This window comes from Corylus avellana, chromosome 6 (genome assembly GCF_965113065.1).
Source record: "Corylus avellana chromosome 6, dhCorAvel1.hap1.2, whole genome shotgun sequence".
Classification (NCBI taxonomy): Eukaryota; Viridiplantae; Streptophyta; class Magnoliopsida; order Fagales; family Betulaceae; genus Corylus; species Corylus avellana.
This window is the reverse complement of record NC_142495.1, coordinates 8,537,187-8,564,539: the sequence shown is the minus strand read 5'-3', so window position 1 is coordinate 8,564,539 and position 27,353 is coordinate 8,537,187. Positions and strand designations below refer to the sequence as shown.

Below are 27,353 nucleotides of genomic sequence, written 5' to 3'. Positions count from 1 at the left end.
CATAGGACAAAAGATCCTCAACCCCACTTTGCTTAACAACCTTATTGAAGACAACAAGGTAGAAACTGTGTTGAGAAGTAATGGTAGTAATAGTAATATTGGGGGTGCTGTGTCCAGGGTAGGTAAAAAGAATTTTAAATTTTTTTATTTTGGGGTGGAAATTTTTTTTTTTTAATCATGGCATCCACAAAGAGTGTTGTGGCTTCTGCACTGCTTGTCCACGAATACTTTGAATATCAAGACAATTTTGAGAAATATATTCTATCCTTTAAAGTAAATGTCGATGTATCTTTAACGTGGACAATATCAAAGAAGCGTTCTTGTATAAAACCATTTTTATTAACAAATCTCAAAACAATAGCCATTTGTTCTATCTTGGATTCATCACGTGCATCATCAACAATAATGTAAAATTTTGAATCACCAATTTTGTTTCTTCACGAATTGCATCTCGCACCATTTTTGCCAAGACATGTAAAATATATTTTTGGACATAATGTGAAGTATGTTTTGTATTTTGTGGAGCATTTTCTAAAACAAACTTAGCAACATCCTCGTTGTAATTGGGCACAAGTTTTATCAACTCAAGAAAATTGCCACGATTTTTTTGAATCAAGAGCTTCATCGTAACCTCTAAAAGCACATCCTTTAGATGCTAAATACTGAATAGAATCGATTGAAGTCTTCAATCGCAATCGATTGTTTAATTTTTCTTCGGAAGTTTGCTTATCTACCACCTTATCAATATGTTGAGATTGGTCCATAAAATTTTTTACAACACTTAACAGCATTATTATAAGGTGAACATGGCTCATTTCCCATATGGACAAAAAAAAAAAAAAAAAAATGCATACCATCATTAACTTTCTTCCAATTACAAAATCTTGCAATAGTAAATGCACTACCTCCAAATAGCCCCGTTGGTTTTTTAGCAAAAAGATAATAGAGTAAACAATAAGCATCATCTTTTTCAAAAGAATATTCGAACCAATTAAACTTCTTATACCAAGATGATTGAAATATTTGGCGATTTTTTTCAGTTCCCGAAAACTGATATCCAGAACTATTAGAAGGAATGAGCCTATGTGGAACGACTTTAAGATAAGCACATATAATTTCATTATATTGATTAACAAGATATTCTCATATTTGAGGACGTAACTATTAAACTAATGATTAAGTGATTAAATTTACCTCTTCCTATAAGCTTAAGCTTTTGGGATAACTGGTAATTTAACATGGTATCAGAGCCAAAGGTCTTGGAATCGAACATTGACTTCGTCAATTCACCCCCATTTAAATTAAAAATTTCACGTGTTGGGCCTCACCTATTAAAAAGGGAGTTTGAGCCAAGACGTGAGGGGGGGTATTAAATTAATGATTAAGTGATTAAATTTACCTCTTCCTATAAGCTTAAGCTTTTGGGACAAGTTTTCAATGTGTCATAATGACATGTGCTTGTCCATCTCTTCTTTGTTTAAGAAAGAACGGCCATAATAATTCTTGTAGCATAAGTAGACCAAAGAAGAATGTTTCTTCTTAGGGTGCTACAATATTGTCTCGTGGGTATTGAATGATTGAGAACAATTATTGTAAAGGATAGGAAGTGGTGGAACCATTGTAGCTTGAAGAGGTAAGAGATGGGAGGAGAGGGAAGGGGTTGGTTGATGAAATTTGGAAACTTGTTTACTTTTAAGGGAGATAATTGTATAAACTCATCAATGTCATTATGGCACATTGAAAACTTGTAAAAAAACATGAAAATCATATGGTGAGACTCAGAATATAACCCACATAAAACAAGCTTAGGGTACCAAGTTTTACTTTAAAGGAAAATTACACTTTACTCTTTCAAACTTTCACCCGATTTGTAATTTGACCTGTAATGTTTAAAAATTTGCAATGTATCTCAACAAAGTATCAAAAATTTTCAGCGTGGCACATCTGTTAATAATTTATGTTTCCTTTTACGGAAATGATGAAAAATACTTAATTTCCCTTATAATTTTTTTTTTTTTTTAAATGGCCAACCCAAACGGCCAAAATCGAGGTGGCCTGGCCACCCAATGCCCAAAAGAGGTGGTCGTACCCTACCCCCATTTTTTTTTTTTGGGCATTTTTGGAATTTCTTAAAACACATTGGAAAAATTTTAGAAATTTTAGACCAAAAAATGCACATGCCTCGCAAGTGAGCAATTTTACATCAAATTGGACGGAAATAGTTAACAAAGTGGCTACATTGCAAATTTTTTATACTTTGTTGAGGTATATTGCAAATTTTTAAACATTGGAGGTCAAATTGCAAACTGGGTGAAACTTTAGGGGAATAAAGTGTAATTTTCCCTTACTTTAAAGATGATAAAACACCCTCAATCTCCTCCTTCTCTTTTTAAGACATTTCTCTCTCTAGGGTTGAGGTTGTTGGAGTGTAAGGATGAAGGATGGAGTCTGAGGGACGCATGAGGTGTTTTTATAGGCATGCGGGGGGTGGATAAGGTCGAGTGAAGTGGATAATTGGTTAAAATTGATTTTCTGAAGGGTTTGAACATTCGGTGTACTATTACCCAACAGCTTTAGGGTTGCAAGTCAAATGTTTAGAGTTAGGGTTTCATTGAACGTTTGGTGGTCCAAGTGTAAAACTTTCGGTCCGAATTAAAAGAATGGATTTTTGGTTGTTTTCAAAAAATGATTTAAACTATTTTAAAGAATTGTGTATTATGAAAGTCATTAATACCAATAAATATTTATTTGTGTTGTAAATATTCAGGGCATCACACTGGATGATTATGTTTAAGTTATGTTATGATGTTTTTAGTATATTATGGTTGTTATACATTTATGGACTTGTATAATTGGTTATCTCATTGTATAAAGTGACAAGCCATCTGTTGTAAACTATCTGATGAGCATTAAGATCCAATGGCCTAATTTATTTGGTAAGTAAGGCAGGAAGGCGAACCATGAAGTTAATTATCAATTAACTAATTTATTGGGGCGTTACATCGTTCATACAAAAAACCAAAACTTTCACCAATAACACTTCAAATGTTACAAGGATCTACACAACAACCCATATCAGAGTTAAAGATGTAGTTTCAATAGTTAAAAAGCATTATAGGATATGTTGGTTTTGACTTGATTTTCCAAGTCAATTTGGTGGGCCTAACAAAGCTGCTTTTGGTTTTATTGTTTCTCCTTCTACTAGTTGAAGTCAGTGTGTGTCAAATTTTATAAGTTGGGTTTGGTCTTCTTCTAGGGACCAACTTTAACTCATTATAGTCAAATTTGGAGTCTTATTGATTCAACCGACATTGAGGCATTATAAAGGAGCACCCCTCTATGACGAAGAGTGCGACTTACGGCATAGAAAAGGAGAGGAGATATATTTGCAAGCCAAGGCTACTGCACAACTAGGTTGTGCCATCTCACTAGTGCTTTCTTACTTTGGTGTGCTATAAGGCACTTAGAGAATAAAAGAGTTTTTCTTTCGTTGTTGTTCTCTCTTTTGTCATTTTTCTCTTTTGTGTGAGAGTGAGATTTTGGTGTATTGGGGCTTTGGGCTTTGAATGATTTTTCTCCCTACTCTTTTGTTAGTGAATTTCATCCGGATTGTCTTTGCCAGTGGATGTAGGCTTGTTAAGCCGAACCACTTCAATCATGGTGTCTTGTGTGATTGATATATTTTTTATTATGCTCTTTTCTCCTTCTTTCGGATCCTGAATTTAATTCTGTGCACAACAAGTGGAATTAGAGCCTGGATTCTTTATTTTGCGGGATGGTTACTGCAAAATTTGAAGTAGAAAAATTTGATGGTCAGAATAGTTTCAGTCTTTGGCGTATCGAGATGTGTGCTTTGTTGCGACAACAAGGCTTGGTGAAGATTTTGGAACCATCCTTGGAAAGAATTGGTATTAAGCCAATTAATAAAATTGTGGAACGTGCAGAACTAGAAGAAAAAGCCTACAGTTTAGTTTTATTATGTCTTTCAGATGGAGTTTTGAGAGAAGTCGCCGATGAGGAAACTGTTGCTAAACTAAAAAGTTAAAAAGTTTGTTCATGAAGAAGTCTCTCACCAACCGTTTATTTCTGAAGCAATAGTTATATACTCTCAGGATGTAAGAAGGTATGCCTCTTTGTGACCATCTTGATGAATTTAATAAAATTCTTATGAATTTGAAAAATATTGATATTAAAGTTGATGATGAGGATCGAGCCCTGATTTTGTTATGCTCACTACCTGAGTTCTTTGATAATTTCATTGATTCAATGTTGTACAGTAGAGATACCATCTCCTTAGTTGATGTTAAAAAATCTGCTTTGAATTCTATGGAGTTGAGGACAAGATTGAATAGGAAAGGAAGTAACAATCAGGCTGAGGGTTTATTTGTTATGGGTCGTTCGGAAAATTTTTCTAATTTTAGAGGTCGATCCAATGAGAGAGAGTCAAATAGAAGAAGCCAATCGCAGTCTAACTCAAAGAACAGAGTTAAGTGCTACTATTTCAAAAAGTATGGGCATTACAAAAACTTTCACCATCTTTTACAACAAAACCTCAACTTTACCTTCTATCAACACACACACAAACAATACATCATAGCACTAAATTATGCTTTAAACTCGTAATAAACCATAGTGCAAAAAAGTTAGGGCAAGAAATTACCTTTTTAGAACATGAAAGTTTAGGATCCTCCAAAACACCTCTCATTTTTGCATTTCTCTTTAGGGTTTAGGGAGGCTGATTAATGAGTTATATGGTGTCTAGGGTTCATCCTAAACCCTTAAATAAATTCCTCATTGTGTTTGCACTAAATTGGCCTTATCTAATTCACACGCATACTATCACCGTTTGGACGATCTTCATATTGTTGGGATACTTTTACTGACATGAATTGTTTAGATGATGATCGAACATCTTTCCTATTTTTCATTTACACCATTTAGACAATTTTCTTGTCAAATCTCTCGTAAGTGTTTAGAATCTCATTTTCTCACATTTTGGGAATTTGACTAATCCAACTCAATTCTAAAACATTTAGGTACTAATTAGGTTGTCATTAATCCTACTTTAGTGCGAGGTATTATTGTTTCCACGTATGCCGTTGTGGATTTCTCTCAACATGTAGTCCACCCCAACTTCTGAGACACATCAAAACAATGGATGGATGAAACTTTTTCGATGAGGATGTACTTGCCTGTCCAACATTTTACCTTCCTTGCCTCTTTCTTACTGTTGGCAACTTGCTCTTCTTAGGTATTCGACTACCAGCCTAGTCCTTTCCATTTCGTTGTCTACCTGATTCACCACTTTTACTTTTTGGTCTATGAATGAGGTGTTTAGGAACTTGAAAGGAGTACTACCATTTTTGAGATCTCCTTCACGAGCCATTTCCAAGCAAGCTAGTCGGTCCACTCAACAGTTTGCTTCCCTTGGGACATGTTTGACTTGAAACCCCACAAAGTGGCCCCTCATTTCCCAAGCTTTCTTGAGGTACTTCTTTATTTCCTCTCACTTGGCTTCATACTTCATTGTTAAATATATTACTACTAATTTGGAGTCACTACAACGTCAACAACTTGAGCCATCAGTTCGTTTGCTAGCACCAAATCCACAATTAGGTTTCATATTCGGCATCATTGTTCATGGTTGTGAAATCGAATTAGATGGCATATTCTAACACCGTACCATCAAGAAGTGAGGACCAACCTTACTCCATTGTTGCTTTTGTTAGATGATTTGTCCACGTCCATTGTCCATATGTTATCTTTGGCGAGTTTCACCTCGCTTTGCGCGGCCTCCTTATCACTTGTAAACTCGGCTATGAAATCTACCACTTCCCGCCCTTTTAGCATTGTTTGAGGATGGTACTCGGTGTCAGATTGGCTTAACTCAATAGACCAATGGATGAGGCGTTTGGAGGTGTTAGGTTGATAAAATGCCTTCTTTAAGGGTTGGTCAATATGGACCTTTATGGTATGTGCCTGAAAGTATGAACTTAATCTTCTTACTGATATGACCAAAGCAAACACAACTTCTCTATCCTCAGACTTCTATGCTCCACTTCTTGTAAGGCTCGATTGGTATAATAGATGGGCTTTTGGACTCAACCATCTTCTGGAGTCAAAGTTGAACTGGCAACTATAGGCAACATCGCCAAGTAAATGTATAATGGTTCTCCAAGGCACTTTTAGCTAAGTGAGAGTGGATTGTTGATGTAATTTCCAAACTTTGGAAAGCCTTTTTCACACCCATCAGTCCAATCAGACGCCTTGTGCAGTGTCTTCAAGAATGGAAGCCATGTTTGTGAACCAGGATATAAAGCGATTAAGGGTTGCCACTCTCCTAGTGAATTGTTGTAGTTCTTTGATGCTACAAGGCGATTGCATTTCCATGATAGCTTTGATTTTTTATAGGTTCGCCTCAATGTCTCATTGGGACACCATAAAACCAATAAACTTCCTTTAGGAGGCTCTAAAGGCACATTTCATTTGGTATTTCTTCAAAACTTCAAAAGTGTCCTATAAGTCATCTAGTTCTTGTTTCGCCTTATGGGTTGTCACGAGCATGTCATTCATATAGGTCTCCATGTTTTTTTCTTATTCGCGCCTTGAACATTATATTTACTAGTCTCTGTTATGTGGCATCGGCATTCTTTAGCTTGAAGGGCATCGCTTGGTAACAATAAAGTCCCTAATCAGTAATGAACAAGGTCTTATTTTGGTCTAGCTCATGCATTAGAATTTAGTTGTATTTGGAGAAGGCATTCATGAAACTGAGCAATTCATGTCCCGTTGTTGAATCTACAAGCAAGTGTATTCACATAAGAGGGAAGTTGTCCTTTAGGCATCCTTATTGAGTTCAATGAAGTCAACACACATTCACCACTTCCCGTTAGCCTTCTTGACCACAACCAATTCTCCCTTTCACTGAGTTAGATAATTGCTTGACTATGCCAAGAAATTCCCTCAATATTCTCTAGGGGAATCATCCATGCCTTCAATAGAATTTGAGCACGAGTCTCCAAAGTTCTATCGAAGAAAGGTAGGAACAATGAACCTATATAAAGAGAGGAGAACCCTTAACCAAGTACTCATCTCTAGTCCCTTAACCGTGCCTCCGACAGACCTCTCTAACTTTCTATCTTCTTTTTGACCTTCTCTTTTAGTACTCAATGTGTGGTCACTATACAAACAAAGGACATGCATGCCATTTCAGAAAATTACACCTTCCTTTGTCTCCAACATTCCCTTCATCCTCTTACAAATCCTCAAACTAAAAACTCCAAATAAATTCTCCTATCATTTATTCACTACTAACCCTCCCCCAGCTAAAAAAAAAAAGTAAAAACCTCACCTAGCTAAAACACCCCGTACCGTACCTCACCAACCAATCAAACTCCACCTTTCTCACTACTTCTTCTCACGATCTTCCCCTCAAATGCTCCACGTGTCCACCCTTTACTTTCTCCTGTAATTGTATCACTACGGCGAAAATGTTAAAAAACAGAATTACAAGCCCATTATTGAGAGCGAAGTAGAGAAAGAGAGAAGTGTATGTGTGTGCGAGTGTTTTTTGGTTCTCCGAAGCCCAAAGAACGGTTTGCTCAGTCACATTTTAATCCCAAAATCCCATTTTTCTCCTTCTAGAGAGAGAAGGAAAAAACAAAAGTTAGAGAGAAAATTTCAGAGAGAGGAAAATTTGGGCTTTTTGCTATGTGCTTCAATGGTTGAATTAAAAACCCAGACATTTCTGTGAACTTTTTTTTGTGTATTCGTTGGGGGTTTTTGAAGCTATGATCTTTGTGAACCCAGAAGAGCGATCTTCGATGCAGTGATTGGATTGGTGGGATTCGATTGGAGCCGTTTGATTTGGTTTTGGGTGCAATGAACGGTGGCGATGAGGTCGTCGCAGCTCCGGTGGGCACGAGTCAGCCGCTGGATTGGAAATTCTCTCAGGTATTCGGGGAACGCACGGCCGGTGAAGAAGTTCAGGAAGGTATAACAGTGATATTAGTAATGATAATATCAATCATGGTATTTGGAAATTAGTATCTATTTCCCTGTTTGGATCCACATGATATTTAGTGAAAATTATTGGGATTAGGGTTTGTCTTCGCAGTTCGATCCGTTCTGGATCGTGGGTCGTCGCGTAATTGTTATTTTGGGATGTGGGTCATGGAGAAATGTTGTTTTGTTGTCGGGTTGGGGTTTTGATTTAAGGGGAATAGTGGATTTTGGGTGTGGAATTTGAGGTTTTGGTTGGGTATTAATTGGTTTGGGAAATGGTTTGTGATAATTGAGTTTGCATTGGGAAATTTGCGTATTCATTGGATTGGGAAATGGAGAGTGTGGAAGTGAGCTTGGTTGAGTTGGTAGTGGGTTTGGTTGTGGTGCATGCACTTGTTTTGGGTTTACAATTGGTTATTGTTGCTTGTAAATGTTTGGATTGACGCGCAGTAGCTGGGATCTTAATAATTATCTGCTCGGTATTTGGATAGTGATAATGAGTTTTAGCACAGAATTATAACATTATTCTGTGACTTCAATTGAAAATGAAAGCTGGCCTTCGGCAGTAGTTGCAAGCTTGGATTATATTTGGTTTGTGCATTAAATGATGCACAAAGTGATTGTTGCGTTGCATTTAGAATCCTCATGTAAGTGTAGATAATAGTGCCATAAACCTTCTGGTATTCAGGAAAAAAGTTAACTGCATTTTCCAGATTTGTAGGTTCTTGCAATGTTGCTCTGCATTTTCTCTAAGCACTGATTGTAGAGACTGAGCTGCATAATCACTGTCACTCTTCTTATTTATGTGCCAAGCGTAATGTTGAATATGGGAGAGTTTAGTTTAAAAGGAGAATAGGATGAGAGAAGATCAGATTACTAATTTTATAATGAAAGAGGTGTTGTGCTTTTGGTGATTGGAAAACATGGATTTCTCAATTCAGCAGTAGTCAATGACTCAATGTAATTGGAGATTCACTGGACTGATATAATTCCGAACTTTGATATAATGACCTAGTTCTTACTATCTTATGTGCTTTTGGTGCTTTTTAATATAGGTCCAGATTCTTGGTTTTCGCCAATTTGATAACCCTTATGTGCAACTTAACTACAACAGACATTTGGAAATCTAGTGCAGCATTATTGTAAATGAAACAAATACCTTGAAAGCATCTGTCTGCTTTATGTTTGGGATGTTTGAAGAAGAGTGAAAAAAAATTAGTTTTGGATGGTAATTGTTAATTAAATTTAAACCTAACCTGTACGTCTGTTTTTGTTGGTAAGAAATCTGTACATCTGCTAATCTATCTATCCATCTGTATATTCTGGGTCGGGTGATTTGGTTTTGGGGTACAGACTTTGTTGGTTATTTCATATCCTTTTGAAATTAATCCATGAATTTTTCTGTTTGTGTATAGGAAAATATTATACTTTTTTTGGAAGAAATTTAGCAATATATTTAAAGGGGTTGGAGTTCAGTATATTAACTTTTGGGTTTCTTCGCAATCTCTAGCGGTGATGTTTAAACCAATTTTGCAAAATTAAATTTTTTCTTTAAATTATATTTTATTTTTCATTAGTGTGTTTGGGTAGGATGGAATTTCTTAATTTGTGTTTCTGTTTTTCCTTTTGCAGTTGATATAATTTCAGCAATCGAATTTGACAAAACTGGTGACCATCTTGCTACTGGCGACCGTGGGGGTCGGGTGGTTCTCTTTGAGAGGACAGATACAAAAGATGTATGTTCTTTCTAACCTTAAGGATCAGCTAAAGGCAATATTGATACATATTACAAAATCATTTCTTGTTTGTTGTGACAATGTGACTTTGTATACTGTAATTTTAGCATGGTGGCTCCAGAAGAGATTTGGAGAGGATGGATTATCCAATTAGCAGGCATCCTGAGTTCCGTTACAAAACTGAGTTTCAGAGCCATGAACCTGAGGTACTCTTTTTTCCCTTTTTTCCAAGTTCTCCATTAGTTACTGCTGTTTATGTTATTGCAGGGTGGGATTTAAATTATTTACACTCAAAATGTGTCTGCATTTCTTGGTGTCAGTTCGACTATCTTAAGAGCTTGGAAATAGAGGAGAAAATCAACAAAATTAGATGGTGCCAGGCGGCTAATGGTGCCCTTTTTCTTCTTTCTACAAACGACAAAACAATTAAATATTGGAAGGTAAGAAAGGAGCATTGTCTTTTGATGTTTTTAATTTTTCAAGTTTTCAATTTCTTAATTAGTTGGCACAAGATTACTTTCTCTAGTAGTATGCGGAGCATGCAATATTTATTATGTTTTGGATATTAGTTTTTTATGTTCAAATTTCACATTATGGTGCTTGCCTTGTCTAGAAATGCATCTCACATGCACACTGTGAAGTTGCGTGTTATGATAAATAAAAAGTTGTATGTTGAACTTTTGTTTATTGAAAAGAAAGAAAAAAGAAATGCAATATCATTCTGTCAGTGAAGGTTGCTATATTAATGCCTTATTGATTATTTACATGGGGCATAGAGATGGTCACTGTATGTCGTAAAGATATAAAATACAAGTATATGAAATAGGCCAATTTTATTTTGAACAAATTGCATCTCCTTCATAGGCAAAAGGTGGAGGGTGAGGTGTATATATATATATATATATATATAAAAACAAAGGGCATACTGTATAAGTATAACAAATCTTGTTGAACTGTGATACTGGCGCTTGTAAATTCTTTTCTGTGAGTTCTCCCTGCATTTAATTTTTTGACTCATGGATGTATATATAATGGTTGAGAATGTTTCAAAAACAGATGGTAATAATTTGCACTTTTCATCTATTTCCTCTCTGACTATGCTTATTGATGGCTACATCTGACAACCACTGATTTATTTGCTGCTGGCACAGGTCCAAGAAAAGAAGATCAAGAAAGTTTCTGATATGAATTTGGACCCTTCAAAAGCTTTTGGAAACGGCAGCGTTGCTAGTTCAAGTAATTCAGTTAGCCCTAAAGCACATCTTGCAAATGGAGGATACCCAAGCAGATTATATGGTTATCTGAGTAGTGAATTCTCATTTCCACCAGGGGGCATTCCATCACTACGTTTACCTATGGTATTTGTACTTGATCCAATCTTTTGGTTTTCTTTTTGCAGTGTATAATTTATTTTTTCATTGATAAGTGCCACACGTTTATTATTAAAAGGTATAAGTTACAATGCTATGAGGTCTGCCACTACTCACTAGGTTATTAGTTAATTGAGCTGTCCACTCTATGAGAGGTGAACCAAAGAACAAGAAAAAATGTTTGGTGCTGCAAGGCACATGTTGAAGCCTCTTTTTCTCCTAGGAGCAAAGATTTCATCTGGGTCACTGATTTGGGCTTTAGTGCAAACCTTAGTTAAGTGCAACTGCAACTGACATGGATTGGAATATGGACTTTTGTGTTATGATCACAGATCCTTGCTCAAATTCGCATAAATTTTTCTTTTCTAAAAATATATTCTTTGCCTTTTCGTTTTGAACTATGTGTAGCTCCGTAAGTGTTCCGGTTTAGAATACTGGTAAATTTAAAATTTTTATTTTGCTCATTGTAATTGGGTGATTGGATCCTTAGCCCTATAGCATGTATAGTCTTTGAGGTTAACTTAGTTTTCTTGCTAATGCATGTCATCTATGCGTCTGTCTCAATTGCTAGGGTGGTAGGGGGTTTTAGAAAGAGAAACGTTTCTTATCGAACTTCATTAATTATGTTCATTTTTGTGAATTGTTTGCCTGATCTTATGCAGCACTAATGCTTACATTATGAAATATGTAGGTAACTAGCCATGAAACCAGTCTAATGGCTAGATGTCGAAGGGTATATGCTCATGCTCATGATTATCATATCAATTCTATTTCAAATAACAGGTGCTTCCATTTCTTTTACTAGACTCTGACTTGTGTTTTTGAATGTTATTCTTTGAAAGTTTTGCATTTTTAGTTGATGCTAGCGTTTTTAGGAAATTGAGAAGCAATATTGTATTTTGTTTATGTATCCAAGCTTTACTGATTTCTTGTAGTGGAAGAATAGAATATCCATGGATTTGACTTTCAATTTTTTTCGAAATGTCAATAACATAATGGCTAAACTTGTGGGTATCATTGAACAAGAGACGTGAGATTGATGTTGCCTACAGCAGGTGAAGGGGGTTTAAGGAAAGGGAAATGACTACCTCTCATTATGTATCCATAGGCATTATGGATCTCCAATGGACCTAAAAAAAAAAAACTTTTAAATGTTTACTTGAGAGATTGTTTTTTTGATAAGTAATATTGTATAGATCAAAAAAAGCGTAATGCGCCTCTAGGTACACAAGAAAGTATACATAGGTAGCCAAACTTAAAACCCAAGAAGACCCAACCCAAAAACCCAACAAGTAACCACAGCCAAACGGAAAAACTAAAAAGAGAACCCAAAGACTAAAGCCCACACTAGCCCAACACCAGCCCTAAAAACCCAAAGCCCCTAATGCACCTCTGAAGGAAATGAAAATGCATTTTTGGTCCCAACACAACCCTGTCGACGCTGGCACCTTTTCGGAGAAAGTCTCCCTCAAGCCTCATAATTGATGGAGCATTCTAAATTCTTGAGTTCCCTCTTCCCTTTTACCTTTGGGGTATAGGGCTCCTGCTCCTCTTCAACATTTGAAAAAAGCTTCAAAAGACTTTTCTCGTCACCTCCTTCACCACCACCAGACAATCCCACAATGGAGGCGAATTTCACTGCATCTAGTACCACGTCCGAATAGTTCTCCACCCCATTCCCCGCAGTTTCTACAACAACCTTGGCAAACAACTCCTTGTTCTTATGCAACTGCTTAGCAATCTTCTCCTTCACTCTCCGGGCATACCCTATTTGAGACTTGGAGACAGAGGAGTAAATTAGAGCACCACCCTCCGACATGCGAGGAAAAGGTTCGCTGAGTCTCAAACCCAATTCTGTCGCGTGCTTCTTTGAAGAAGAACAGACTAGTGATTCTTCGACGACAACCTTAGAACCTTGAACTGACGATGAAGCCTCCTTCATCGCAGGCAAAGAAGGAGAAGATTTATAGACCCTAAAAACCCCCGATGAAGCAACCCTTTTTCCGATGCAAGGATACGATTAGCCTTAACAGGAGTTACCTCCGAAGGGACACAGACCACTGCCAAAGACGCTTGAGAGGCAGAGGCCTCTGCCAGATAGACAGCAGCCTTCACCGTGGCAACAGTGGAAATAGATACCCTGGAGATAGTACTCACCGGAATATTCTGCTGGTCCTAGGCTATCTCCGGCAACATAGCAACCTCCAATGACAAACCAAGCCCCGACACGCAACCATGAATAGGTATCCCATCACCGAAACAGCAACCCATTGCCTTCTCCAATCCAACTTCCACAAAAGGCTCTGGCTGCACCTCCGCCATCGTCGTACGCATAGCGATCGGGCCTAAAAACCCAATCGGAGAAGGAGAACCCACTCTCGAGCCTAAAAACCCTTGATTGAACAAACCATTCACCAGGGGAAGAGATCCGATCAGTCTAAGCTTGAGCTTACTTCGTTGCCGCAAAATAGGCAGCCAGAGTACTTGCCAGAGAGCTAGCCACCACCGGAGATTCCGGTAACAAAGCAGTCTTCGACAGGGAACCCAAATTAGAAAAACACGCCAACTTTGACACAACTTGCAAACCTGAAGGAGACCTAGCCGGCGGCTTCACATCACCTTCAGTGACCCAAGGAGCAATAACTGAAACAGGCTTCAAAAAATTTGAGGACAGACCCAAACCCGGATCTGAACCCAGATCCGAATCCAGCGCCGAAAATTGACCTGAACCTGCTTCAAGGATAGACCTAGATTCTCGACCAAAGGTTGCTTTAGCTAGGCCCAACAAACCAAACCTTTCCTCCTACACTTGGGCTTCGAGGCTAACCCAACAAGGACCCGGTCCAATTTAGATTGAATTTGCCCTAGATTCCTCAATAACCCAGTAATACCAAAATTACCCTTCCTCTTCTTCGACCTCAAAGACACAGCTGCCGCCACCATGGGCCTAGGCATACTCTCCAACGCATAGCAATCCACGGCAGATCGCAACCCTTCTCCATCAGACCCCGTCTCATAACAAGAAGGCACCGGGAATAGATCGAGAAAACTTGAGGAGAGAACCTTCAATCCAACTGCTTTCGCCTCATCACCAGAAGTAGATCGAAGGACATCCACGAACGACCTCCCAGAATTAGCTTTTGAAGGAGGAGGATTCACAAGAATCCCCACCGTAGATGGAACCCCAAGATCCACCAACCCAGTCTTCTTAATCTGAACTGCCAACAGATGCCAAAGCTCTCCCGCAAATCGCCGCCACCCCCTCCCAAAATGGCCCTCTGGAAGCCAAATGACTCCCTTACGACCACCCTCAGCAAAAATTGACACCTCCAAGAACCTTCCAGCCTTATTACCTCCCCCGTGGACCATTGTAACCTTATCTCCCTCATGGTAAGATTTGGCGATTTCTTCTTTCACCTGAGATTGAATCGCCGCCTCCACCATATCCACCAACCACGACGAACATTGGATGCTCGCGAAAATATACCCAACGAATCATTTTCTCCTTTCCTCCAGACGAAGGTTAGGACACCCATCTTTTGCCGAAAGGCAGAAAGTTTTAGCTTCAAAAGAGAAGCTGTGCTCCATGGAAACTCGCCGGACCCTAACGTGCAGCACCTATCGCGCCATCTATTAAGGAACAAATTAACAGCCACAAAAACCCTCCCAAAATTCTTGCCTGATGATTGTATAGATACCTGAGAGATTGTTCCAATGAGATCAATGACTAAGTGCTTTAGGGAGCTTGGGTGTACTAAGATCGGATTTACAGGGACCCTACCCCCCTCCAAAAAAAGGTGAATTTTATATATTGATTCAAGGCATAGGTTTTCAATAACAAGAATTGCAGTTTTGTTTTGATTTGCTGATCCCAGATACTTGAAATAACCTTTGAGACATTAATGGTATTCTGCTGCTGTTTGGTATTCTCTTGTTTTTCGCAATTTCTGTGGATAGTCAAACACATGACACTTCACATGTGCATACCTATTTTTTTTATGTTATCTACTTGCAGTCTTTCTAGAGAAAGGTAAGTAGAAGTTTGAGTTTTGACATGTTTTCTTTCTACAATACCCTAACAATAAGACCTCGGTTCTCTAGATACAATAGTTCCTATGTTCATTGAAGTTCATGTATAGGGATGAGTCATAGACAAGCAGAGTAGTATACAAAGAATGCCATGGAATGTTGAACAATAAGTGCCAATAAAGTTTAGTGTCTGGCCTTGTATGATGGACTTTAAGATAAGATTTGTTTTCTTGGCTATTTGGTCGCTTTATTACATCAGATCTGCCCTATGCATGCAAATCTTGCTTTCATTTGTATGGCTCTGATAGTCTGATGGTTATGCTGGAGGAAAAATCATTGAAGGTGTGAGTCATCCCAGTCATTGGAATTCGCTATTATCTTGGTCGTTACTGATTAATTCTTTATAATCTGCAAGCTCGGTGCCATCTTTAGATTTCATTTCATTTATTTATTTTCTGGGTGATTTCTGCCAAAACCTTAATTTAATTTTTTTCTAGCCACTGAATGTCTGGGTACATGATTCACATTTTCAGTTTATTCATTTATGGAGCTATAATTATTATGTTGGATTTTACTTATCAAAAAAAATTGTTATGTTGGATTTTTAAAAGTGCTCATGTAAATCATTTATCTTTCTTTACAAATCTTCAACTTATATATTATTAACCTGTAGATATATAAGTGGCTTGCCTTTCATCTTTGACATGGTTTGGTTGAGTTTTCACTGATCAATTTGCTGCCGCACTCACTTTTGTCCAGTGATGGTGAAACTTTTATATCCGCGGATGATCTCAGAATAAATCTTTGGAACTTGGAAATTAGTAGTCAGAGTTTCAATATTGTGGATGTGAAGCCCGCAAACATGGAGGATCTGACCGGTAAGCTTCTTATCATGGTCTTCAGGGTTTGAGAATTTTATTGCTGGTTTACATCTTTAGTTATGAACTGTTTTAGCAGATCCGTTTTCTTTTCACATATGCTTTCCAATGCATGGTTCCGTACAAGAACTTATTTGTAACATTATGTATGTGTGTGCACACAAAGACACATTCAGAGGGCATACGTGCCTGTGGCTGTATGGAAGGTTGAATCTGGTCATTGATATTGCCCCTGGCTTAGGTTGGTTGGTGGCAGGGAAATGGGAAGATTTGCGAGAAAACCTGGAATATCTTGCCTTGTATGACATTTCTTGTAACCTGTGAGGGAGAGAGAGAGAGAGAGAGAGAGAGAGAGAGCTATAGTTGTTTTTCACTATACTGCTAGCCTGGTTTTTGTACAATTAGGCTATCCCTTATTTTGAATTTTAGACGCAGTAAATGACAAATTAGTATTCTCTCTATCTCAATTTCAATGTCTTGCTTTCCTGTTGGGACCTTCCAAAAGTACATGTCCATTTTCTAAAGCTGGAAGTTCTTACTTCTACAATCTCCTAGGTTCCCCTTGCCTTTTTTTTTTTTTTTTTTGAAGCAAGCAAGATTTTTATTAGAAGCCTTGCCACCTATAATATAAGCAAAGGACATTTTTGGAATATCATTTTATTTTTATTCGATGAATCTATTTGTCAAGACTTCTATTTATATTCTTGCAGAGGTCATAACATCGGCAGAATTCCATCCGACCCATTGCAATATGTTAGCATATAGCAGTTCAAAAGGCTCAATCCGCCTCATTGATTTGCGGCAATCAGCTCTATGTGATTCTCATGCCAAATTGTAAGTGTTTAACTTGTTTTTGTTCTATTGTGGCCATACTGCAGCTTCCCTAAAATAAGAAAATGGAAGTTTGATTAGCTTGCGAAATGTTATATGGGAAAAAAGATAGAGAAATAGCACTTTTTTAAGCCCCTACATATATATTAAAAATATATCCTATACCCTTGATGGACTAACCTGTGATGTCCATCTTATCAAAAAAAAAAAAACCTAACCTGTGATGTCCTTTGCATACAGGTTTGAGGAACAGGAGGCACCTGGTTCTAGATCATTTTTCACAGAGATAATTGCTTCAATCTCGGATATTAAATTCGGGAAGGATGGAAGATATATACTAAGTCGCGACTACATGACTCTTAAGGTCTGGGTTTCTATACTTGCTTTTGATTTGCATTTCATATTTGGTATGGAATTTGAAGTATTATCACAGTATGTGATTCTGCATAGAATCTCTCTCCTTTGAGCGTGGCGTGACAAGTTTACGTGGCTTCATTTATCTATGAAAGAATCATCTATCTTTACGTCCCATGAGGTGCTGAAAGGGGTATGATTGATATATTATGATCAGTAATATGGAGAAAGCATAAATTTTAAAGATGACATATTGCAGCTATTTCTTTCTGAATATGAATAAGCCAGAAGTGTACGAGAGAGGGAGAATATTTTTGTTTTATGAATAATAATAATATTATTGAAAGAAAAGGGAAAAGCCCTTGTACACGAAGAGTATACAAGATAACCGAATACCCTAAAGACTACTACAATCTAAAAAACAAATCAAATCTACCAGATTCTCAGAGTCAAAATTAGGAACATTTATAATAACCCAATCCAAAAGAGATCTCAGAAAAGAGGATTTTTGAAAAAGCACATTGGACTTGCTATCCTCAAAGAGGTGCCAATTCCTTTCTCTCCAAATGCTCTACATTAAGAGAGTGGGAATAACTGTTTAGATTGCCTCTTTGGGGTGTCTCCGCCCTTGAAATTTTCAGCAATGAAGGAGCTTTAGGATGTTACTAGGTATCACCCAAGCAATGAGAGGGAGAATAAATGATAGTCTTAGATTCAGTAGACAGCTCGTCTCTTTTAGGCTAATTTTAGAAAAATGTTTGGCCAACCCGGATAGATTGGGATGTCAGGTTTTTTTGGAGTTGAGTTGATGGCATTTTCTATGAAAGTAAATTTGCTTTGTTAGGTTCATAGTCATACCTGTCTATGGTTTGGATAAATTGTTTAAGACCATTTACATGGATAGGTTCTACTATCTACTATCTACTACATATATGAATGTGTTCAAGACTCTCCATTTCCTTGAGTAAACAAGTTTATATGAATGCTTAGCAAGATAGCTTATAATATAAATCCTATTGATGCAATAACTACACTTAAGCTATTACTTATGGCTTCATATAGCAAATTTATTCTCAAGGTTTTGAAATTGATTTGTTTAATTTTTTTCCTAATTCAAGGGGTTTGTTGTGATATTTTATTATTATTATTATTTTCATTTTGGGGAATAATTGTTGTGGAATAGATGTAGAAGATAAGTTGATGTTAATGGTTTCAATTTATATAGACCAATGTTCTTATAGTGAAGGCCTGGGAGAGCTTGAATTTTCATGAGTTTTAAGTTTGTGGCAATGTGTTGTTATCTTTTGCATTACTAGTTAGACAATTCTCTGAACTAAAAATGATCGAAGTTACTTATACAGTTTCATAGTGTGCACAATATATTAGGGTATTGATCATTGAATGTGGTGTGTGTGTGTGTGTGAGAGAGAGAGAGAGAGAGCTAAAATTTTTGTTAATGTGTTCACATGGGTTAGGACTGGAAGTAGTTGCTTAGATACAACTCAGAAGAAAAATTTTAAAATTTGTATGTTCTACGCACTGGCTAAAGTCACCTTTTGATATTTACAATAGCAAATGGTGCCATTGAAAATTTACAATGGCTACTTTTGATAGCATTTTTCTGCTCATGAAGCATCTTGTTTTTATCTTCTAACTTTTTGAATGCTGAATTTCAAGCCTTTGGTATCCTGCTTCTTCTTTTTTTTTTTTTTTCTATTTTGTGATGGTTCTTGCTTCAATTTGTGTGTGAGCAATAGTTCTAGCATAAATGTTTTTTGGGTTATAGAAAATGCTTTTGTTTTATGCTTGTTTCCTCTTTTCTAACTTGAGCATCCATTACTTGTTTGTCAGTTATGGGACATCAATATGGATTCAGGTCCAGTTTCAACCTTCCAGGTTCATGAATACTTAAGACCGAAGGTGAGATTCCTACTTTTTTGAAATGCTGAACCTAAGATTTTTGCTGCTATGTTTGGTCTGTGCTGATCACCCTGTTATTGAATGAATCTAGCTCTGTGATTTATATGAAAATGATTCCATCTTCGATAAATTCGAGTGTTGTCTGAGCGGTGATGGATTACGAGTAGCAACAGGTTCTTATAGGTCTGTTATTGTGCCACCTCTCTCTTTGTCCTCTCATTGTTATTCAAGCTATCTGGCATGCATCTCATGGTTCATATTGATGTTATCCCAGCAATCTATTTCGCGTGTTTGGTTGCACCCAAGGAAGTCCCGAAGCAACAACTTTGGAAGCCAGCAAAAATCCAATGAGGTAATTTTAACAGAAGATATTGACAAGCATAGCTTTAACGGTGGTTCATGTAATTGTATTGCTAATAATCTAAACATTGATGTTTAGGCGACAAGTTCAGACCCCTTCAAGGCCTTCAAGATCCATCAGCAGTAGTATAACAAGAGTCGTCAGACGAGGTTATCATTGCTTCTTTTTCTTTTCTTTTTTTCTTTTTTTTTTTTTTTTTCTTTTCTTTAAAAAAAAAAAAAAAAAAATTATTCCCCTCCTTTCTGGTTTGTGACCATTTAAGTTATTTGCGAGCAGTTTTTTCTTGTTTTAGCCTTAACTGTTACATTACCTAAATTTGTGGGAAAATCCATAACAGGAGCAGAAAGCCCTGGGGTTGATGCAAATGGAAATTCTTTTGATTTTTCGACAAAGTTGCTGCACCTAGCATGGCACCCAACTGAAAACTCAATTGCCTGTGCTGCTGCAAACAGCTTGTACATGTACTATGCATAAAGATGGTCCAGAAAGAACTGTATTTGCTTGATTAACTATTTTGGGTTGCTGTTGGAGAAGGGCTCTCTCGCCTTTCCTACCGACCAGTGACTTGGAGGCTACATCAAATTCTCACATTTCAAGTGCCCTTTAAAATCTGTAGCATGGATTTTAATATCAAGGTCCAGAAGTGGCTGCCGGAATTCATGAGGAAGCAACCTGATTTTGTCTCCCGGGTGGGCAGCATCCCCCTTTTTTTTTTTTTTTTACTTTCACCCCTCACCAATCTCCAAAATTTCTTCTTTCTTCGGTTATCTTTTTTTCTGAAAGGGAAGATGCAGTTATGTTCTTAATTTGTATTGGTTCCAAGTCAAGAAGAAAATGTGATTGTAGCTCTCCTACAACTAAAGGATGTTCAATATTTGCCACTAGGTTTAAGATGAAATGTAGCTTTTACTCAGAAATCTTGCTGGGATGAGATGTTGAAACTTGCAGTGCATTGATTTTTTTATTGATTCTTTGTCATGGTTTACTTTTTCATTTGAGGATATTTAAGTCTTACTACTACTTTTGTAGTTTTCAATTTGAATATCAGTAAAGAAAAAGCAATAATGGTTGTAGATTTTGATACAAAATTGCATTTTTGGAATTGTTTGGGTTTCCCATCTGTTGTGACCAAAGCTTGAAAGAACTTCTACTTACCCAGAAGGAGAAAAAAAAAAAAAAAATTGGATATAAACTACCCTCAGCCTATGCTTCCAAGTTGGGGGTGATCAACAAACACCCACTTCTTGTTATGTAAATATTGAATCTAGAATTTTGTTGGAGCTAGCCCATTCAAACAACTATAATGCCAAAACCCACATTTTTATCATACGATTATTCTATAATGATGATGTGTTAGTTTCAAGTAAGGATTAGAACTGTCACGTCAATATTATAGGATAAAAAAAAATGGTTTCTAAAATGCAATTTTTGGCTGAAAATTACTTTTTTATTTTATAACTATTTTACCGTGCTGACGTAAAATCTTAATCAACCTTTAAATCAATCCTTACTAAAAAAAAAAACTAAAAAAATCCAAGTTATAGATCTAACTAGCACTAATTGTGTTAGCTTTTCTATACTGTTTTACTCATTCATTTTTTTATTTTATTTTTGAAAAAAAAAAAAAAAAAAAAGAAGGACGTCTGCCACGTGGTCATGATTATGTGAGGGAGTAAATCAGGGACTCTGTTGATCCTAGTCCTAGAGCACTAGATAATTTATTGTCGTACGTGGGCTAAACGTTCGTCGTATTGACCATTTTAGCCCCCTCAAAAATTTGGAATTACAAACTAAAGTCTAAAACCCTCTCCTTCGTATTGACTCGGCTCTCGTAAAGAAGGTTTTCTCACTCCAAAACCCTAAATTCTCCGAAATTTAGAGAAAATTAATCTGAGGTATTTGATCTAATTTTCCCTATAGTTTATACACATTTCATTTTCTTTCTTCATTTATTTTTTTTCTTGGAGAATTTGAACAGAGGCGTCCCACTACTCCCCCCGTTTGGTTCCTTAGAAAATTTTGGGAAGGAAAAATAAAATTTATGATCTTGTAATCATATTCGTCTTGTTCTCAGAAACTAAAGGGGCGAATATTTATCTTGGGTTCAGTTCATTGAGATGATGCTTCTCTATTCTGTCGTTATGAAACAATGAAAAATCTGATATTTAGACTCGAGAGTTTTGTTGTCCTGCACTTTCTCAGCAACCAAACAGACCATTTTGCTCTTGTAATAATGTATTGAATGGAGTTTGCGATATTTTGATGTCAGTAAAGTTTATTGTAATATGAATTACATGATCTTTGATTGGGTACATGGTGTTATTATTGTTAGATTAATGACTATGAAAATGGAAGTGTTTGTTATGTTACTCAAAGGATATAGTTAGGGTGTGTATGGATGTCCGGTGGGAATTTTTTAAATCATTTTAGTTTACATGGCATTGAGGTAGCAATTCATTGGTAAGGATTGGATTAGTAATAGTAAATAATGGTTATGATTTGAAGTTCATTTTCATATTTTTGCATGTCTGGTACAGGTCATATAGATGTAAGCAGGATTTTCATGGAATTATTTGCATTTTCCAATAGTATATTTGTTAAACCTTTTATTTACTGAGATGCAATTTCTAAAATTCTCTCACCTCGTAGCAACTCAGAATACCCTGTTGAATCAGTGTTTTTGTTTTGATACTCTATCGGCCAGGTTTAGTTTAGGGTGTCCATGGCGTCAAAGTTACCTCAGTTGCAAACTAAGTTGGCTCAGGCTTCACAGTATGCGGCCAAACATGGAGGTGCCTGGTACAAGCAGTTGGTGGAGCGGAACAAGCAATATATCCAAGAACCACCCACCATTGAGAAGTGCCAAACACTAGCAAATGAGTTGTTTTACACTCGTCTTGCCAGGTTCTTTTCTTGGTCATTTCATATTCAATTCTAGTATTGCTATGTGCCTGGGTTGTATGACTATTTTCATTATCATATCAGTTTACATTTTATAAATCCAGCTATTATGCTGTTTCAGTCAAGGTGCATTGAAGTATACTGTTCTGGTTTTCAGCATGCTATGCATAGGGTAGTTCCACCATTTATTTAGACTTTTATATAGGCTTAGGTACCTGGTTGGCCTAATCTATCATAGGAGCGCATATGGGCATCCCATGTGAAATGAATTTCCTTTGTATTTCAAATGACTGTTAGCGCATAAAGTCCATAATGAGAGAGGGACCATGTAAGGAGCTGGTGATAGCACCACATGTATATTAAGAGTGGCTTAGTACATCAATTTAATTTCTCTTTGTTTTCTTACTATGCATCTTCTGCCCCATAGATCGACCTTTGTCATTTTCTTACTATGCATCTTCTGCCCCATAGGTCGACCTTTGTCATTTTCTTACTATGCATCTTCTGCCCCATAGATCGACCTTTGTCATTTTCTTACTATGCATCTTCTGCCCCATAGATCGACCTTTGTCATTTTCTTACTATGCATCTTCTGCCCCATAGATCGACCTTTGTCAGTATTATACATAATTGCAATGGATACTGAGAGTACTAGGCAGACTTTTTTTTTTTTTTTTTTTTTTTGACATAGCTTAGACAGACTATTTAAGGTAAGGTAAAGGGGCAATAACATGAGTTGCGTAAGTTTATAATGAATAATATGTCTTATGATGTTAAAAAGCATCTTATTCCCCCTGCACAAATGTCATGCCATATTATTGGAGAATCTTGAAAAGTATCTAGTTTGAAAGCATACAGAGCAGGCTTGGGATAATACTGTTGAAGCTTGGAAGTTTGTGGACAATGATTATATAAGAGAAAAAGCATATGTTGCAAGTACAATTTAGTTGACACTTAAGAGTTAATTAACTACCAGAGAATCAAATTTATAAAATCCACTCCCTCTCTCTCTAGTCAATTTAGACTTTTAGATCTTATTTTTTGACACATTCAAGAAGGGGCCCATATTCTATATTGTTTACTAACAACACAATTGTTTGACATCTTACAGCGCTGGAGTCTGGGTTAATTTCTGTGGGAGAAGCATGTTAAAATAGTTTGTGGGGATATGCAGTAGGCAGGAGTAATTTTGTACTGTAATTATAATAAATTTAGGAGTAGAAATTAGAGGATTAGTGAAAATTTAATAGTTTTGTTAGGAAGTCTTTACAATTGTTTGTTCAGGTAAAAGCTTTTTAAATACAGACAGATTTATCTCTCCTTTCCAATATATCTATGCGTTTCATAACATCTGTTCTCTGGGATGTCTTTATCTCACATTTATATGAAATCCCATTTAGAAATGTTCATTCAATATTCTGTTCTGTTATCCTTGTGCTTTTAATTTCATAAATCATTCATCTTTCTGCTTATCATGTACAGTATTCCTGGTCGCTACGAGTCCTTCTTGAAGGAATTGGACTATGTCAAGCACCTATTTAGAAACAGGCAGGAGCTGAAGGTAGAGAATGCTGGCATTGGTGCTCTGTTTGCACTTGAGTGCCTTGCCTGGTTTTATGGCGGTGAGATTGTGGGGAGAGGATTTACATTCACAGGTTACCATGTTTGAGTTGATGCTCTAGGAATATAGACATCCTAGTAGCTCGATTATGGAAGATTCTTACATGTTGGTCGTCTGAATGACCAATGAGCTTTTACACGCAAAATTTTGTTTTCCATAAATTTGAAGTTGGCAGCTAGTGCAATAATTTTATGACTTTTATGAAATTTCATTTTGTTTCTCAAAATATTTCCTTTCCCTGCCAAGCGCACCGCCACCGATGATGTCCATGAATGTTCTATTTAAACCCAGATGAGTCTAACTTGATAGATAAGATAAATAAGTTATTGAGAAGGTTTAGGCCGGAGCAGGACATTATCTCTGGAATCCTGTGGCACTAAGATTTTGTTCCTAAACCTACTTGTTCCATATTTTTCTCCACAAGGCCAATTTGTTTAGTGCGCAATTTTATGGTGCATTTTGTCAAATAAATCAAGATGAGTTGAGTTATCTCTGTGAATGCAGTGACTCGGTTGAAATTAGTGCAGCCAGCGAATAGAATTTGCAGTAAGAATATTTGGTGGACGTTGAAATTACGTGAGAATTGATGGAAAGAGGACAAGAATACGCACCTCTCATATGCTACTATCACATGGATCATCATCAGTTTTCAACATGAAGCCAGTGAAGAATAAGAACCTTTTTAGCTTTTTCTGATTTTCTTGGTTTGACAACCCATTTCATTATTTCAAATGCAAAGAGAATCAAACATATATCTAACTTTTTGACAGGGAACATGAAGATCAACTCTCATGTACGTATGAACTTGGGTACTCCCTTTTTTTTTTTCTTTTTTTCTTTTTTGGCTAAAATCTCGCAATCAAAACATTTTGTTATTATAATGTGAATTTGCAGATGGATCTCACAAATATAGGGTAGCAATAGCTTCATACTGGCCTCCGTAGTAGCAGGACCCATGCTGACACCCAAACAAAGACCAGTGACTCGCTGTGGCAGTCAATAGCGGAGGTAGATTAGGGCTGAATATATATATATATATATATATAGGGCAATGGAGGCACGCCATCTGAGCCGCGTTGCACGCGACAAGGACACAGCCAGACAGGACACTTCCTTGGGTCCACTCTCAACCCCCTAGTATTGCCTTGTTGTGTTTATGGCTTTTGCCTTTTGCCACAATATACTCATGCACGACAAAGGGTCCAGTTTTGATCCCACCACCGCCCACTTGATCCCCATCTCCCATCATGCCCCCTCGTGCTCTTCCCAACAGTACCCTAATCTACGTTATTCATGCCTCATGATAGTTTAAAACCCATGTCTCTCATCCCCATTCTTTTATGCTCTCAAAAGGCTCCAAAAATGTCATTACCAGCCATAATCTGTGTTTCCACTATAAAACCGTGATCATAGCTCATATAAATTAATTATAACTCAACTCATTTGATAAATAAATAAAAAATTTTAATCTCAACCCGTTAATTTTGTATTTAATTTGTGTCGAATTTGCTAAAAAAATTACCAAGTTAGGAGTAGTCCACGTATTCTTTATGTCAATCAAATGCATTGAATAGAAGGGTGTACCAGCCTACTGTAGTGCTTAAATTTTCCAAAGGAGGACGGTGGGTTTCTTGAATTTTGATCCATCAGAAAGTCCTGCTTCGATTGACGGCTTGGATTTATTTGCTGACACGATAATTGATATGTTTGACTTAAGAAGGTTGACATCTAGTGATCTTAGCCGTCCATCTTTGCTACAATTACCGTGGGACCCTCGAATCATAGTGGTCAGTCAAAATTTCTAGATGCATATGGAAAACACGTAAGCATAGCAGGCAGTCCAATTAATTACATTATAAGTGGGATCCACGTCCTGTGTGATGACACATAACTTTCGCAAATCTATCTAAAATATATTTAGCTGTCACTCTAGCATTCATAGTGCTTACAGCACTCATAGGGTTCGGCCACGTGTTTCGGGCGATCCTGGCTCGGTGGTGACGGAAACTTTAAGCTAGGATTCCAAATACTCGCTGGTCTCATAGTTGGACACTTGTACGGCAGAGATTTGTCAACTTGATATTTCAACGGTCTCGATTTGCTGCTGAAAACCAAATGATGCTTTCGTTTGGTTGTACCTGCTTTGTTTGCACGCGAGCTTGCCATCGGCGTGGCCGCTTCGGCTTATCATTTCAGGCTTGGCTCCGTAAGGCATTCGTCGCTTAATGGCCAATAATTAGAAGCATAATCATTAATTAAGCGGGAATTAAGCGTTGGCTCAAACTTCGAGCTCAGTCGGCAAGGCTTTCATATTAGTTTTTGTTTTTTCCTTTTTGTTCGATAGTGCTTTAGTTTTTAATATAATATAACGGTGAAAGTAATTTTAAATAAATAAATTTTTTAAAAAATTTTTACTTAAACTTTTGGTGGGTTCACATGTTTCATTTATTATTAATTTTTTTTTCTTAATTAAAGGAGGATAAAACATGCTAACACAGCAAAAATATACGTAAAATGACTATCAGAATGTAACGAAAAAATTTTCTTTTATTAATTAATATTTTATTTTAACAACAAAAACCAAAAGACAATAAAAAAGAATTAACAAACAAAGCATACCGTCTTTGTCACTTGTGACAAGGGCAGTAGAATAAAACATGTCAATACTTTTGTTAATATATGAGATACTAACTACTTCTTTCGTTTTCTAAATAATTATTGAAATTTTTTCAATTATATTTATCAAGAATTTGTGATTCATTTTTCACTTTTCATTTTGAATATTCTTCAACTCTTCAGTGTAAAAATAAAGAATAATACCAATTTAAATCTATATTTTGTAATGTCCTATGAATTTCTAAGCTTATTGAAAAACTTTTCTTTTTGTCTTTCTATGTTTTTTTTTTTTTTTAATGAAAAATTGATTTAAAAAGAAGTAATTTTGAATTGTTACACAAAAGGAGCCCTTAATCATTAGCACTAGGCACGATAGGTGTGCTTGTCAGTTGGAATAAAATTAACAAATAGATTGTAATTATACATTAAAGCGACTGTAGGATATATAATATGCTTAGAGAATGTCAACCAGCTTATGGAATACTCTTTTAACTTGTCCATGAAGCCAGTCATGTCTTTTTGTTTTTTAGTTACTCCAATGGTGTGTTCTCCTACTTCAAAGATACCCATGGAAGAAAAGGTGTCACAAACTAATTGTATATATTTAATCATGTTCACTATGTACATTGTTTCATGTGTTTTGGGTTAAACACTAATCATGCCAGTTGACATTTGTTGGATATTGACAATATAAAACAAGACCGGTTATGCTTTCCCCTTTCAGAGGAGCAA

The 27,353-nt window shown here is 36.7% G+C and overlaps 2 protein-coding genes across 2 annotated transcripts; both read left to right on the top strand.

Annotated features, from left to right (window-relative positions):
- Nucleotides 1–7,453: 7,453 nt before the first annotated feature.
- Nucleotides 7,454–20,476, top strand: LOC132186347 (serine/threonine protein phosphatase 2A 55 kDa regulatory subunit B beta isoform). The gene is made up of 14 exons (XM_059600275.2): nt 7,454–7,993; nt 9,637–9,740; nt 9,848–9,946; nt 10,061–10,180; nt 10,892–11,098; nt 11,802–11,893; nt 15,899–16,017; nt 16,728–16,851; nt 17,089–17,212; nt 19,054–19,122; nt 19,214–19,305; nt 19,397–19,474; nt 19,562–19,632; nt 19,821–20,476. Exons 1-14 carry the CDS (start codon nt 7,882–7,884, stop codon nt 19,955–19,957), a joined length of 1,548 nt encoding a protein of 515 aa, XP_059456258.1. The 5' UTR covers nt 7,454–7,881; the 3' UTR covers nt 19,958–20,476.
- Nucleotides 20,477–21,266: 790 nt separating this feature from the next.
- LOC132186348 (uncharacterized) lies at nt 21,267–24,798 on the top strand. Its single transcript, XM_059600277.2, has 3 exons — nt 21,267–21,378; nt 22,188–22,387; nt 23,867–24,798. Exons 2-3 carry the CDS (start codon nt 22,206–22,208, stop codon nt 24,051–24,053), a joined length of 369 nt encoding a protein of 122 aa, XP_059456260.1. The 5' UTR covers nt 21,267–21,378; nt 22,188–22,205; the 3' UTR covers nt 24,054–24,798.
- Nucleotides 24,799–27,353: the final 2,555 nt, after the last annotated feature.